The sequence below is a fragment of the Onychomys torridus genome, chromosome 1 (genome assembly GCF_903995425.1).
Source record: "Onychomys torridus chromosome 1, mOncTor1.1, whole genome shotgun sequence".
NCBI lineage: Eukaryota > Metazoa > Chordata > Mammalia > Rodentia > Cricetidae > Onychomys > Onychomys torridus.
Window position 1 is genome coordinate 90,413,349 of NC_050443.1, and position 16,750 is coordinate 90,430,098.

Below are 16,750 nucleotides of genomic sequence, written 5' to 3' on the forward strand. Positions count from 1 at the left end.
GACTTCCAGAGTAGACTGGCTGGCAAAACTGGCCATATCTCTGAGCTCTGGGTTTGGTTGTGAGATCCTGTCTTAATGAATAAGGTGGAAGAGCAATCGAGGATGATTCTAGATATCCATCTCAGGCCTCCATATGCACATGTACACACACACATATGCACCCACATGCATGTGCTTCCATACACATGGGAAGCTATGCATACATACATGTGTATACACCACACACACACACACACACACACACACACACACACACATATGCACACACACACATGTGCTTCCATACACATGGGAAGCTATATATACATACATGTGTATACAACACACACACACACACAAACACACACACACACATATGCACCCACACACATGTGCTTCCATACACATGGGAAGCTATGCATACACATACATGTGTATACACCACACACACACACACATACACACACACACACATGTGCTCCCATACACATGGGAAGCTATGCATACACATACATGTGTATACACACACACACACTCACACACATATGAAAATACAAACATTTTTTATGAGACAGAGTCCCATTGTGTAGCTCTGGCTGTCCTAGAACTCACTGTATAGACCAGGCTGGCCTCAAACTCACAGAGATCCTCCTGACTCTGCCTCCCAAGTGCTGGGGTTAAAGGGGTGTACCACCACGCCTGGTGGAAAGAATTTTTAAAAATGATATCTAAGATGTCACCCCTGAGTTTAACAACACGCTGGCAGAGGCAGTTTGAATAAAGCTGTCCAGAGGCCAGTGAGCCTGCAATGGACCCTGAGAACATCTCAGCACCTCCCTCCAGGTTAAATGGGATGATATATGTAGTCATGCTTTACACACATCAGGAGTGCCCTAAGCATTGGGGTATCTACTGGACTGAGAGATGGCCCTCAACAATGGCACAGAGGATGGGGAGGTCTGTCCTTGAACATCTGAGTGGACAAGAGGCTTCCTTTCCAGCATCCTATCCAGACACCTGGAGCAGCCAGTGCCCTGAAAGGGGCCATTTGTTCTGCTATCTCTAGAGACCCTATTCTCTCAGCAGATGAGCCCACCTCCCCCAAGAAGCCAAAGAGTGTCCCTGAGCCCACACCCAGAAACATGGAAGTTGACGTCACCTCTCCCCAACCCTCCGAATGGACTTCAGTGAGGATCGGCCCTGAGGAAGATGAAGTTGGGCAGGATGTACTGGCCGTACGTGTCCTGGTCACCAGTGAGGACAGCAGGTATGTCCAGACTGCTGAAGGATGGAGGCAGCAGCAAGGTGACGGTGAGGGCAGGCTGCAGCTGGGATCTGCTTTGCTTTCCACTGGGAACTCCCAGCAAAAGGGACTCTCTGGGCCTGTGTCCTCACCTGTTAATGGGAACTGTGGCTTGCCTCTGAAGGAGCTGTAAGACTCACAGAGTCTTGAGAATTGACATGTGCCTGATATTTCTTGCTGAATAGTAAATCCTCTAAGGCTGTGTTGTCATTTTCTCAGAGAAGGGAAAGGCCCTAGCTCTTTTCCTCCAGGAGTCCCTTGTCATGCAGGCATATTGAGCGCTGCAAATGAGTGACCCTGTCACGGGGAGAGGCTCCTGGGACCCTCCAATGGTGAAACATGGTGATGGAGAGGCCAAGATGGGCAGAGGGGAGAACATAGTTCTTATGCACCCAGCATCCGATCCACACCAACTGTGCTTATGAGAAGTGCAGCCTTCGGGCCTCTTCCAGCCCCCACATACACTGAGTGCCTCCAGGAAAGCATCAGTATCAACTGCTTATGAATGCCTAGACTCTGAGTGTGTAACTGTGACTCACACACCAAGTGAGGTCCTTGCTACCAGATATCTTCATCACCTGGGTAGACAGCCAGGGAAACAAGGAAACATTAAATGAGAAAAATACCATGTATGTGTCAGGCAGAGAAAGAAAGTGGAGTTGTGTTATAAACAGGGTTGGGATGGTCACCTTATGCTGGATGGCCAGAAAAGGTTTCTCTGTCAGTCACTGAGTAAGTACCACAGTGACAGAGTGCCAAAGTAGCCTCGGAGAAAGTGGGTCGCTCCCTTTCATCACATGTGGGCCAGTAACTAAGGGGCCTCTGTGAGATAGTGCTGGCCATGCTGGGCTCGCCCAGATGGGTTCTGGATCTAGCTGGCTGTCAGCTAGAGCAGCGGAAATGGTGTAGGAAGAGAATGGAAGGTCCGTGTGGCCAGCAGCCAATAATGGGTGAAGTAGGGGCGGGGTTATCCCGGGAGCTTGGGTGTAGTTCAGTGGTAGAGCACTTAACTAGCATGTGCTAGGCCTGAGTTTAATCCTTAGCACCAGGGAGGAAGAAGGGAAGGAGGAAGGAAGAGGAGGGAGGGAGGGAGAAAGATTGGTTGATTGGTTTTGAAGGAATTTATATTTTATTCTGGGAACAATTGAAAGAGAGTTAAATTCCACATGGCACACCATGAACAGTGTTTAGATATCTACAGGCATTGGTATGGAGAGCAGAGGAGACAGGATGGGTGAGCCTGAAGGCAGGGGGAGACTTGGTAGGAACCTGGGGCTCTTGGGAGTTGGGGAACATGGGTCAGAGCCATGGTGATGGATTTGCTGATAGACTAAACATGAGAATAAGAAAGAGCTCAAGGGCTTCTCCCCAGTCTTGACTTGAATTACTGAAGGGATGGTAGGAATATTAGGAATATTCTCGAGGCATCCGAGGGTGAGGAAGATTTGGGTTGTGGGAAAGCAGAGTGCTCTATGTTGAGCCCGTTGTGTTTGACAGGGCTGTGTCTCTGTGCTGACACAGTGTCTGCAGTTGAGCATTAAGCCCACAGTTCCTGAGAAGCCCCTGCCACACACACACACACACACACACACACACACACACACACACACACACACCACTTGAATCCCTGTGGGTTTTTCTTCCACTTGCCTATCCACACAGCTGATGGAGGAAAGCTACACGTCCATTCTGTGGTTTAGGAGCTAGGTCTCTAGAGATGAGTTTATTTGGCCCGAAGAGCTTAGCAGTCACACTCTTGCTGTCCTTTGTTTCCATTTGTGGGTTTGGTTTGGTTTGGTTTGGTTTGGTTTGGTTTGGTTTGGTTTGGTTTGGTTTGGTTTGGTTTGGGGCAGTCTCATGTGGCCCAGAGTGGCCTTGAATTCACTGTGCAGCTGAGGCTGGTCTTAAAATCTTGATCTCCTTGCCTCTGGAATTACAAGTGTGTGCTACCACACTCAGTTTATGAGGTGCTGGGGACTGAACCCAGGACTTTGTGCACGCTAGGCATGCACTCTGCCAACTTAGTCACATCCGAGCCCTAGAGCCACGGCTTGGGAGGAAGGAGAGTAAGAATAGCCTTCACTGAAGTGGTTCAGGAGGCATGTGAGGAGACCTTCTTCCTGTTCTGTCCAAGGCTGTAGCAGCCTCTGACTGTCAGAACAGCGCCCCAGCCTAGGAGCCTCATGAAAATGTCTTCTCACATTCTGGAGGCTGGAGTATAATACATGACAGAACATTTTCTGGGGAGATGAAACACACACAGCTACTCACCCTAGATAGGGAGCCCACAATAGACCAAAGCGCAGATACCACCAAAGTCCAGCTTGGTGAACCATGAGCTTTAATGGGCTTGCCTACAGGAATATAGGTGAGGGATTACTTGGAAGAAGCAGAAATGACTCAAAGTCAGCTGAGTCAACAAAGTCCACCCCAGCATGGGTGACAGCTCACAAAGCTGGGAACCTGGAGCACACTGCACGGCCTGCAGGCAGCTCAGTAGGTCAGAGAGTGTCCTTTCCAGGTGATGCAGTCTGTCTAAACGTCTTCTGGGCAGCTCAGCTGGTTTCTGCTCCTTCCAAGCAGTCTGCTCTGAGCTTCCTTGTACCTCAGCTTGTCTGAGTCTCCTTGGCTGTTCAGCTCTCTCTCTCATCTGAGGGGGACGCTTGGCTTTTATTGCTTACTCTGGTAGGGTGGGGCTTGGTCCATCTAGTCAGATTCAGGGACTTCCTGAAGCTATTTGAGTTGTTTACATTCCTGCTTGTGGAGCTTCCCTGCAGAATGGACTATGTCAGTATCAGAGGAAACTGTCATATGACAAGTATGAGATGAAAGGGTAGCAGAGGAGAATTCTCCTGGGGGCCCTGAGGGAAAAGGGGTCTATCTCAAGCCTCTCCCTGGCCTGTAGATGGCATCTCCCTGTTTGCTATGACAGCCATGTTCTATGTGCATTTGTGTCCCAGTTTCTTCCTATAAGGGCACCAATCATAGGATTAGGGCCCACCATAATGACCTCATTTCAACTCAGTCACTCTCTCTAAACGCAGTCACATGCTGAGGTATTGGGAGCCACCCCCTTAGCATAGGAATCTAAGGAGACATAATCCAGGACATGACAGAGCTAAGTCTGGGCCCAGGCACAGAGGTAGCTGAGCTGGCAGGCCCCTGAGGACTGTCCGAGGTGATTAATAGGACATAGAGTGTCAGGGTGGGGTGGGGTTCTAGAGCTTCTGGCTCACCCTCCTCTTCCTCCTTCAGCTCTGATGCAGAATCTGACTATGGCAGCATTGGAGCCCCTTGTGCAAAGGCCTGCAAAGGGAGGCCCCAGCTCCCAGAATCCATACCTCTATCAAAGCCCCCAACCCGGCACAGCTCCCTGAGGGAGCCCCTGACTAGACCAGTCTCTCCAGTGCACCACGAGGAGCCACAAGCTATCCATGGTGAGTAAAGGGTCCACCAGGGGACACGGAGAGGGAGCAGGGACCCAGTACAGAAAGAGTGGTCAGGATCAGACCTAGACTCCTCCAGAAACTTTGGGGTCACAAGAAGGATGACATCTAGTAGTTCTAGGCAGCTGTTGCATGTCATTGGCTGTCACAGATAAGGAAATCTAGATCTTTGCCTGGAACAGCCTCCTTGTGTCTCAGGGGCCCCTCCAGCATCCCATAGTGTTTGAGAGAAGGAACATGGGTCTGGTTGCTATGTAGCTCTAGGTAACTCAGTCTCCTATGACCCCCTGAGCATACCTCTCGGGGTGCCACAGGAGGTATTACTGGTGTGTGAGGGGGTAGATGAGATACACACGAACTTGACCTACATGGTGATGAGGGTACTTTTTCTACTGGAACCTTTTTCACACATGACCCCTTTCCATCTCTAGGTTGACTTGTGAGGTGAGTAGCATCCAGCTCATTCTGTGGGGCATGCTATGGTCTCTAGCCAGTGAGCCGTGTGGCCAGAGCTGGTGACTCCACTCCCTAAGCTCAAGCCAGCTAAAAATTTGCCTTTAGTAGCCCAGTTCATGACTCAGTCAACGGCAACACAGGAGCAAATCAGGACATGCTCGGACTTCCTGGGGACCCCAGCAGGGCCATAGAAATCTGTTATCAACAGCTTTAAATAGCCTGTGAGAGCTGGTGTTCAACTTGTCCTGCATTGCCCTCTGGTGGCCAAGAGCAGAATCTCCAGCTGGTCCTCTCACCAGAGTGGGTGTTTCCCAGAAGACCAGGGCTGGGAAGAGATGGGCCAAAACACAGAAACTTGTATAGCCATTTCCAAGCCTTGGAAACTCTGAATTTAACCTTCAATGTGGGCCTTTAAAGACCAGGAAGCAGAAAGACACAGTATATGGCTAATGCCTGTAATCCCAGAACTCAATGCATTAGGCAGGAGGATTGCCACAAATTTGAAGCTAGACCAACCTGGGCTACAGGATAAAACCCTATCTTAAAAACAAAAACGAAACAAAAACTTAATCCTAAGCATAACCCTGACAGAGGAAAGCCTGCCTGCCGTTCACCCTTTTCTCCGCGTCTCCTCTCTCCTCCATGGTACTTGAAGCAATTTGCCCGGAAGCTGTAAATCAGAATTATGTGTCTGTCTGTATGAAAAATAAAGCTTCTGGATCAAGAATAACAAAGCCAGTTTAGGAGGCAAAGACTCCAGAGAGGCAGGCCATAATCTAAACAGCCTGTTTTGAACTGTTCAGAAGGAAACAGTTTTGCCAGTGTAGAGGGAAACCAGAGATGATTGTTCTTCACTGTCAAAGAGGAAAAACACATTGGTTTGTAGGTGTGCGCTGACACAACATTTCTCAACGCTTGTCCGAGTGTGTGATTCTGCTGCCGTGATAAAACACTGGAAACCAGCATGGGGAGAAAAGGGTTTATTTTGCTTACAGGTTATAGTCCATGATGATGAAAGCAAGGAGAAGACTCAAGGCAGGACCTGGAGGCAGGACCTGGAGGCAGGACCTGGCGGCAGGAACCTGGAGGCAGGACCTGGAGGCAGGAACTGGCAGCAGGACCTGGAGGCAGGACCTGGAGGCAGGAACCTGGAGGCAGGACCTGGCGGCAGGAACCCTCAGTGGGCTGGGCCCTCCTACATCAATTAGCAGTTAAGAAAATACCTCCACAGACGTGCCCACAGGAGAAGGGGATTCCCTTTCCCCAAATATATCTAGGTTCCTGTCAAGTTTGCAAAAACCTAACCAGCACAATGCTTAACTCCACAAAAAGCTTCTGGCTTCTGTCAAATAAATGTTGAGAGATGTCCTAGGTCACGTCCTTAACAATGGCCACCTATGTCTGTTTTTTAGGTACCCTGTGCCGGCAGGGAAAGGCATAGCAAGACCTGAAGCATGGGTTGGCCTCAGAAACTAGAGAACTTTATTCTACAGTAAATTATTCTGTAATATACTCTACAATAAAGCCCAATTTTATTCTACAGTGAATCACTGAGCAGACAGAAAAATGAGTAGACCATATGACCTCCAATCCTTTCTTGACTCGGTCTTCGGCAGTTATGATGATGATTGACAGACAAGCCCCAGTGCAAGTGCCACATTTCTTACATAGATGCTGCAGCTTAGCTATGACATGTCTCTCCCTCTGCCCCCTCCCAAAACCCCTTCCAAATGCTCATGTGTTGAAGGCTTGGTCTCAGCTATTGACAGTTAATTAGACCATGAATGGTGCTAATTCAGTGGATTAACTTATCAACGAGGCCACACGAGAGTGTGGAGCTTAGTTGGAACAAGCAGGTCACTGTGCCTTTCAAAGGCACATCCTATCCCCAGATTCTTCCTCCCACTCTCTCTGCTTCCCAGTGGGACAGTTGGCTCCACTATGTGATGCTCTGCCTCCCCCGAGGCCCATAGCAATGGACCCAGCCAACTCCAGAGTGACCACTCTAAAATACTGATGCCTAATAAACCTCTCCTCCTTTAGATAGTTTGCACTGCCATGCATCATGGTGATGAAGTAAGCCCATCACTTTCCCAAACAGCACAGGACTAACCCCACTAGTGGATGTCATGGAGGTTCACCAGCCACAGTGCTCACCTGCATCACCGCCTCCTGGTGGTTTCAGAGGAGGCTGGGTGAGAGACGGATACTGTTTTCAAGACTCCTGGTCTGTACAGCCATGACCACAGCAGTGTTAGCCACAACAGCCACAAGGGAAGACAAAACTCTCTCTCTAGACATCATTTCTATTTGGTTGTCTCTGGTTTTATCCCCTTACAACAAAAGAGTAAATGTAAAAGGACAATGGCTTTAATCTTTAATGGTCCTTTTTCTGTTAGTGCATTTTTGTTTTGTTTTGTTTGGGTTTTTGTTTTGTTTTGTTTGGGTTTTTGTTTTGTTTTGTTTTGTTTTTTGAGACAGGGTTTCTTTGTGTAGCTTTGCACCTTTCCTGGAACTCACTCTGTAGCCCAGGTTGGCCTTGAACTCACAGAGATCCGCCTGCCTCTGCCTCCCGAGTGCTGGGATTAAAGGCACCACCACCACCACCACCACCACCACCACCACCACCCTGGCTGTTAGCACATTTAACCACCACTTAGCAAGAGATTGCCAGGACTGCCTTAGCATGCCAAGCAACCTTCCATACCCTCCAAGTTCTTCAACATTGAACCTTCCCAAGATGAGGGTGTGAAGCAACTTAAACCCTTGTGTTACAGAAACTCTAGAAAACACTCATTGAAATTATCTGTGTCTTACTCAGCTTTCCACTGCTGTGAGAAAATGCCTGAGATAGACTCTGGCTTGCTGTGGCTCCTGGTCTCTTGGCCCAGCTGCCTTTGGGCCTTTGGTGGGGCAGTATATGCCAAAGAAGAAAACGGCTCTCCTGGTAGAATCTCAGAAGCGAAAAACCGGCAGGAGCAAGGGTCTTCATGTTCCTTCAAGGCTACAAGCCCACTGAACTAATTTCCTTCCACTAGCCCCAGCTCCTAAAGCTTCCCCCACTCCCCCCAGCACCACAGGCTAAGGACCAAGCTTATAACACAGTAGCCCTTCAGGGACACTTAAAACCCAAAGCTTAAGAACCCCATTCAGTGGTTCATATAAATCCTGAGTAAAAGGCGTAGTCCCAGATCCCCAACACCCGAGAGCCAGGTTCTGTGGGCCTAATGCGAAATCAAGTGTCTGCATTTGGTAAAAGAATCCAACCGCCTGGATGCAGGTCAGCACGCCTGTGCTTTAGACATCACAGCAGGGCAGCTTCCTGGCATGCCTCCATGAAGTAGCTGTGGTGCAGCCCAGAGCAACTATGCGGATCGATCCCATTCATCAAGTTCATGAACAGAAACTAATATGGTTTAAGAGGGCAGTCTGTCCCCAAGTTGTTCCAGCCTAAACACGTTGGTATTCTCCATCTTTAAGCAGTCATTTGAGGGAGCTGTAGGACAGGAAGAACACTGGCTAATGTGTAACAATAAAACCAGATCAAAAGCATCTGGCTAAATCCCTCTACTCCTTTTCCCAAACAGGCTGTGTGTACTGTGAGCTCCAAAAGCATTCCTTTAAAATTAATACAAAGTGACTCAAAAGAGCCCTTGTTACCCTGGCAGAGGACCCAAGTTCGGTTCCCAGCACCCACATACTGGCTCTTGACTGCCTGTAACTCCAGCTCCAGGGAACCGGACAAACTCTTCTGGCCTCTGAGGGCACCAGGCATGAACATGGTACACAGACATACTTTACACAAAGTTGATAGGTACACACAGAGCACAAGCTGTGTTGGACACTGCTAGATAAATCATGGATGTAAAAGCTGCTTAGAAATTTCTCTTTCTTTCTTTCTTTCTTTCTTTCTTTCTTTCTTTCTTTCTTTCTTTCTTTCTTTCTTGTTTTGTTTTTTTTGAGACAGGGTTTCTCTGTGTAGCTTTGCGCCTTTCCTGGATCTCGCTCTGTAGACCAGGCTGGCCTTGAACTCACAAAGATCCGCCTGCCTCTGCCTCCCAAGTGCTGGGATTAAAGGCGTGTGCCACCACTGCCCAGCTAAAAATTTCTTTTCCAGACTCCAGTGTGCACACCTGTAATCCCAGCACTTGGGAAAGATGTGAGTGTGCACACCAGTAATCCCCGCACTCAGAAAGCAGAGGGAGGAGGGTTGCTGCTAACCTGAGGTCAGCCTGGTAAGCACAGAAAGATACAGGCCAGTCAGTGCTGCACAGTAAGACAGAACACAAATGAAGGGAAAGAAAAGAGAGAGGGGAGTAGAGGGAGAGGGAGTTTCTTTTGCTAAAAAGTGATAGCTCCAGAGGGGGCAAAAACATTGAAAGAGCCAGAGGACCAGGGCGTTTGCTGGGAGATTGTCTCCTAGTCACAGCAGATGCAACATCCATGAAGTCTCACCAACATGACTGACTAAACATGAGCTGAACAAGGACAACACTGAGTGGACAGGAGCAAGCCTGTGTGGCCTCAGCCTTACACAAAGGACTGTAGTCAAGTAAGGAATGCCGAGAGTGGGAGGGCAGCCCCCCCTTCGGGGAAGAACACATGAATTGGTTGTTCAGTACCGAGTGGTCAGCCCTGAAAACACACATCCGGGTAACATTACACAGAGTCGATTATAGTTAGGAGTATATGCACATACACAAACATATATGCATGCAACGACATTAATGAGGAAAAAGGCCATGAATTAGAAAGCGAGGAAGGAGAGGTATATGGGAGGGTCCGGAGGGAAAGGAGAAACAATGTAATTATAATCTCAACAGTAAAAGAAAAAACACTGCTTCTCACTTGGGCCCATGGGGTAATACAGAGCAAGGTAAACATCTGGCTTTTCTATTCGAGTTTGCATCTGTCTTTGTCCAAACTTTGGGCCAGACCACTGCATGTTAATCACTCCAGGAGTGGCTGTGTCACACCAGGTGACATCTGTGCTATCTTGCCCCTCCCCCATGACGTCATGAAGGCACACAGATCAGAGCAATGATGGCTTTATTTTTAGCCATTATAACATCCTGTTCCAGGCCCCAAAAGTTTTCAGTCATTGCCCTAAACCTACAGGCACCTCTTAGATTCCAGACCAGCAGAGCCTGGCAAGCGGATCATCCCATGATGAGATTACACACAGCCCCCCACCCCCAACCCCCAAGCCGAGATCGTCAAAAGGACTGCTTCTCCTCACTGTGCACAGCCAGAACAGAGCACTGATTAACCAGACCACACCTCAACTTTGACCTCTTGCTTCCTGACCCAGTTCTTGGCCTATAAGCCCAGAGCTCATGTCAGTGCCCCACAGACAGGCTCAAATGCTCGCTTTCTACTCCCTTAAGGATGCTGTTTAAAACCCTTCCCTGCATTTCCACCATGATTTCTGTTCATTTTCTCTGGGGCAAGCTTGATGTGTGGGAACCTGTCTGAGGTAAACCACCATGGCCAGGACAACTTAGAGAAGGAAGGGTTTATTTGGGCTTACGGTTCTGGAGGGATGAGAGTCCAGCATGGCAGGGAGGCATGGCAGCGAGAAGCTGAGAACTCACATCTTCAATGGCAAACACAAAGCAGAAAGTAAACTAAAAATAGAGTGAGGTTATGTATTCCCAAAGCCCACCCCTCTCAAAACACATCTCCTCCAGTGTCACTCACCAGGGAGCAGGTGTTCAAGACCTGAGCCTATGGGGACGTTTCTCACGCCAACCATCAGCTGTGGAGTCAGGCCTCTGACCTAGGACTCCAGTTATATTATGACCTCACTATTGTTCCTGCCGTGGTAAAATTGTGCCTGAGTGCCCTATTTCCACCAGTGATACCTCTGGGCCATCAGTTCCACCATCCCACAGTCTAAAGCAGAGACCCTAAGGAGCTGAAGGATCTTGTCCTGAGAAAGGAATCCAAGGTAGTGTCTGGCATGGCAGTACTGAGGGTCAGCTCATAAAGGCAGGGGTGGAATGTCTGAGTGAGATGAGAGAGCACTCACTGGTCAGGTCTTGGATTCAGAGAGTTGTGTTCAAACTTTCTCCACCCCTTCTCCCACATCCAGACCCCTCCTATGGGTGTCTCTCCCCACCCCCATCCCCACCTAGTTCCATCTTCTGCCCCTCAGATGTGCACGCATGCCCCTCCTTTCTCTCTGAAGGAAACACAGGGGCCTGGGCATTAGGGTTCAGTGTGGGAACAGGAAGCATTTGGATCCCACGCCTGTCCTCAGATTCCGAAGGGCCAGTGTCTGTGCTCAAGGCCCGGTCAGGCAGAGGAGCAACACACAGGGTCCTGCAAACATGCTTCCATTGGGAACCCGACTTTTGGGAGGTCTCACCTGCTACTCTGTTGAGACAGGGTTTCTCCTAATGTTTCCATACAGTATACTACAGACCAGCTGGGCTGTGAGCATTCCACCGAGTCTCTGTCTGCCACCCATCCCACTGTGGAGTGCTACAGTAGATGCATGCCTTGATGGCAGATTGGGTTTCTTTTTTTCTTTTGAGATTGTAATTTAATTACATTTCTCCCTTCCCTTCCCTCCCTCCAAGCCCTTCTATATACCCTCTCCTGCCCTCCTTCAATTCATGGCCTCTTCTTTCATTCATTGTTTTAGCATTCATAGAAGTATTTGTACGTACACATATATCCATAAATATAACCTACTCAGTTTATATAATGTCACTTGTGTGTATGTTTTCAGGGCTGACCATTTAGCACTGGACAACCAATTGATGTACTCTTCCCTGTGGAGGACCATCTCTCCCGCTCCCAGATTTTTATTGGGTTTCAGGGATCAAACTCAGGTTATCTCCTGAATCATCTCCCCAGCTTCCTGTATAATTATCTGATGAAGAATGAGGGAGGGAGGGAGGGAGAGAGGGAGAGAGGGAGGGAGGGAGGGAGGGAGGGAGGGAGGGAGGGAGGGAAGCAGGATGGGTCAGAGAAGAACTGTGTGTTAAGAGGAAGTGTCTGTCCATCCTAAGTGTTTGCCTGCTAACTTTTGGTGAGAACACCACAGGAGACAGATTCTCCTGCACACTCAGCTCATCCTCCCTGCCCCTTTCTGTTTCCCACCACAGCTCTACAAAGGACCCACAGCCTCCAGTCTCCAGCTCCAAGCAAATACCAGAACTGGAGAAGAAAATTCCCGTCCAGTGAGTCATGAAGGGGGGCGGTGAGGGGAAGGGGGGGTCCAGGGATGGGGAGGTGCTGCTCTCATTCCTTACATGGTATCTTCTCTGGCATAGCCTGGGATATGAGGGCAAGAAAAACCATTAGCTTAACTCAATTTCCACTGCTAACGAGGAGCATTTGCCAAGGGGTCTGGGACCTCCCCGGGCCTCTCTCTCCACTCTGAAATTGAGTGCCTTAAGGTTCTATACTTTCACCAGAACAGAGCCCTCTCAGTCATGAGCTCCAGTTTGAAATGAGGAAGAGGAGGAGAGACTGAGAGCCAGGCGCTTGGTACTGTCCCAGGAACTGGACTAGGTCCCCTTTTGGCTCCATGTCATTGTGGCCAAGGCATGAAGGTAGCAGCTTGCACTAGAACATGATTGTAAACACTCACAAACACACACACACACACACACACACACACACACACACACACACACACAGAGTGTGTTTCTTCTGAGCAGGTCTTGGCCCCTGGGTGAGTTCCAGGGCCCCCACAAGAGGTATAGTGACCATGCACACACAGTCACACAGCAACAGAATTCCTCCCAGAACCCTTGAGTGAGAAGCTGGGCCTCCATCTTGCTGTGAGCCCATCACCCCCTCCTGCCTCCTTTCCCTCCCAGCCTCACTCTGCCCAAAGCTGACCCCAAGGAGGCCTTGGGCAGAAGCCCTAACTCTTCCTCCTTCTGAGTCAGCCTGATTCCCGGCCAGTGAGTCATGCCCACCAACCCCCAGACTCATGGCCTCTCATTGTGTCTCCCTAGGCCCACCTTTGGAGCTAGACCAGATCTGCATACCTGGGGATAAGCTAAAATGACAGCTGACCCATCTGAGCTCCCCTAGGTGTCGAATGTGAGAGCACAGAGAAGTCTTCTCACCCTGTGCCTAGAGGTTCAGAAGCACTAGGATGCGGCTCTCAGGCCGGTCCTCCTGGGTGTTGAGGCAATCCCAACATTTCTAAGTATCACCACTGTCAGAGAGCTCAGTGTGTCCTCAGCAAGCTCCAGTATGGGGTGAGATAGAAGACTGGCAAACCGCAGGGCCAGGGATTCTAGAAAACAAGGCAGAACTCTGCTACTCAGAGTTGGGGTTTGGGGACCGGCCGGGAGACTTCAGTGTTCGTCATTAATGAATCTAGGATATGGGTCTTAAGTACACAGTGACACTTGGTGCGGACAGGGCTTGAGCCTGTTGTTTCTATGGCCTAGCAATGTCCGGTCCAAAGGAGTTCTTGTTTATGAGTAGGAGAGAGGGAGGAAGGGAGGAAGGGAGCTGGAAAGTTGGTTGGATTAGGCACAATGAAACAGCATATGGGTTCAGACTTGCAAGCTTCTGCCCCTAGAGGGCACTCCAAGACTTGGAGAAGACTGAGTCCTTCATAGCCTCCAAATTCTAGGAAGCAGAGGCACCAGGAATCCCAATCCTCATGACAATCCCCAAAATCAAGAACCCCTATGCCCCCAAAGAAGGTTTGTCAGTCAATAGGAGATAGAACACTGGCATCCTTTCCAAGCTGAGCATGCTTAGTATGACCTCTGCCATTGGGGAAAGGCCACCACTGCCAGCAAAGCACAAGGGATTGTGCCAGTGGGCACAGAGGCTGTAATCCTGGCCTAGTTCTGCTTATCAACCCCTTTGATACAAAAGGACCCAAGAGCCAGCTGCACTCAGATCCTGTCCCCTACAGAGGACAAAGTTAGCCTGGCTGGGCCATCCAAGAGTGCCTGGGCCAGCACTGGAGAGGAGGATCTAAGTAGACAAAGAATGAATTCCTAGGCCAAGAGTTAGAGAAACTCTGGCTGGTCTGGGTGTCCCATTCCCTCTGAAAAAGATGGTTTCCTTGGTTACCTTGCTGATGGTTTGTGTGCAAGAGGAGGGAAGTGAGTGGGATGTGTACTAAGCTAGCATTTGTCCGCACGGTAGTGTGTACTTTGTGGATGAGGACACTGGAGGTAAGCAACGTGCTCACGTCAGTGGTAAATGTGAACAGTTGTAAATGTCCTAAGGTCCCCAGTTTATCATCTTTCGAAAGAGCTAGAAGACGTTACTCGTCTCACAGGAGAGATTTCCCATCTCTCAACCCCTGGCTGGCCTTTCTTTCCCCAACTGGAGTCAGGCCTGGCCCAAGGACAAGGGAGAGACTGGGCCTCCATGTCTCCATTTCTCAAGCCCTCCGTAAGTTCTGTCTTTAAGATAATACATAAGGACCTTGTGGCCAGAGACTCCACCTCAAGGGTGGGGTCTGGGATCAGAGGAAGAAGAAGGAGACAACCTCTAGGTCACAACTTTGTAGATCCCAAGACTTTTCTGTCTAGCTTGTATCACAAGGTATCTCTGGTCCCATGTCGCAAGGTCCCCTGTGACTGCTCAAAGGAACAAAGGGACCGTCTGTGGAGCTGAGGGGACTTTTGAGGCTACTTCAGGAGCCTGATTCAGAGGGTAGCAGGGAGAAGAGAGTGAGGGGGTGAAGAAGAGGGGGAGAAGGAATGTGGCAGGAATTTAGCAACTGGGGGCAGGAAGCAATACAGCAACTGACTCATAAGTTTTGCCTTTTTAGGCTCGAACCATCATGTTGTGGGCTGAGATGGGGTGCGGGTGATGGGATGGAGGCCAGCGCTCCTCTGTTCAGCTCCTGGCAGCTGATAGCCTTTCTTCCAGGATCTCCTCCTTGCCCACCTTCACAGCAGCTGTGTTCCTGCAGTTACCTTTTCCCTCAGAAACATGAGGCAAGGGTGGGGTACCCTGTAGAAGCTCATGGACCACATGTGCACAGAGCCATCTTTTCAGAGCCTCTGCTTGGCGTGTCCTGTACTACCTAACATGTTTGCCTTTGTGTCAGGAGAGCAAAAAGCACACTAAAAGTCCACCAGTGGCCCCTGAAAGATGCGTGGAACTCTTCTTGAGTAGAGGGAACTTAGGCATGGCTTTTCTTCCAGACTTGTGTCCCCAGAAATCCCTGACTCTGTGTCATTAAGTTCCTTGAATTTGCTCAGGGTGACAAAAGCATAATTTGAGTACCTGAGCAGGGGCCTATCACCTAGAGCTTTGGGGGGAACTGAGGCCTGAGAATTGGGTTGAACTAAGAAATGTAGATGTGTAGAACCTGTAGATTGGACACACCAAAGGGAAATCCGAATGGCCCACCTGAGCTACAGGAGGCAGGGAGTTGAGGTACTGGATGAGAGAACCAGGTAGTGAGATACACAGTCCCAGGATGTGCCTAGGGAAGACTGTTGTGGGCCGCAGTGGTTTGTGGTAGCCTGGGGATAAAGCACAGAGCATGCTCATGAAAGACTGTGTGCTGTTTTTCTGAATTTACCTGAGTACAAGTTATCTGAAATGTTCCTGTCTGGAGATAAATACTTGACATTGCAGACTGAAGGTTACCAAGTTGGAAGGGAAGAAGTGACAAGGGACAGGAAGTGTCAGCAAACATGGGTCTCAATGACTTCCCAGGCTGCACTGCTAGAATGCTGCTCTTGCGGGACCAGATGATTTCAGCAGCCCACAGTTCAGAACTGGGCTTCTCCCCAGAGGCCAGCCTCACTCCTTTCTCATGCATCTCTGAACAGATGCACTGCTTCCTGTCTGTTCCCTGAGCCACAGAAGTTTGGCAAGGACCCATTAATTCCGTGTGATTCGAACCATTGATATAAGGTGTAACCTCCCTCCCTTGGGGTCCCATAAGATCTCAAGCTAACCACCTTGTCTGCGAGGCCCTCTGCGGCACACACAGGAGAGGGAGAGCCCGTTTCATTAGGACCAAGCATCTATCCTGTCTGTGCCCACAACTAATGGTCTGACATCTTGTGGAAAGAAACCTCAGATGGTTTATTGACAGAGAGATTTAGTGCAATCCTGACCACTATGACTTCAGGGAAACGTTAGCAGTAAATGTCCGGCTCCGAAAAACACTGTGGGTTGGGCTCACATCTCCCAGGAGCAGTCTTATGGAAGTCGGAAACTCTGACTCACATGATTTCTCCTCCAAAACCCTGCTGCCAAGTCCCAAGCTGTGGGCACTAGGGCCCTACCTCTGAGTCCATCCCCAGCATCTTCCTTCCTAAAACTGAAGATCCACCCATGGTCTTCTCTCTTTGTGCTAAAAACAAGGCAACTATGGAGTGTGTTGTTTCCTTCATAGATTCAACACCCATGAACAGAAGAGCACTGTCGCCTCCAAAGGAGCTGCCTCCTCCTCCTCCTCCTCCTCCTCCTCCTCCATTGTTATCTTCTTCATCTTCTCTGCCAGCTTCCTTTTCCTCAGCCAGTGAACCTGGGCACACTTCAGAGAATGCCTCCTCTCCTCGGGTAAGTGCTCTCAAGGGCTCTGCACAAGTGATGGGAATGCCAA

General features: G+C 49.5%; 1 protein-coding gene across 2 annotated transcripts in view; it reads left to right on the top strand.

The window, feature by feature from the left end:
* Positions 1-1,068: 1,068 nt before the first annotated feature.
* Micalcl (MICAL C-terminal like) overlaps positions 1,069-16,750 on the top strand; it is a 46,418-nt gene continuing 30,736 nt past the window's right edge. For both annotated transcript variants that reach the window (XM_036189272.1, XM_036189282.1), the window contains exons 1-4: positions 1,069-1,246; positions 4,538-4,719; positions 12,300-12,374; positions 16,541-16,707. In XM_036189272.1, the coding sequence (XP_036045165.1) occupies positions 1,122-1,246; positions 4,538-4,719; positions 12,300-12,374; positions 16,541-16,707 (549 nt within the window). In that variant the 5' untranslated portion in view covers positions 1,069-1,121. The remainder of the gene's footprint in view (positions 1,247-4,537; positions 4,720-12,299; positions 12,375-16,540; positions 16,708-16,750) is intronic.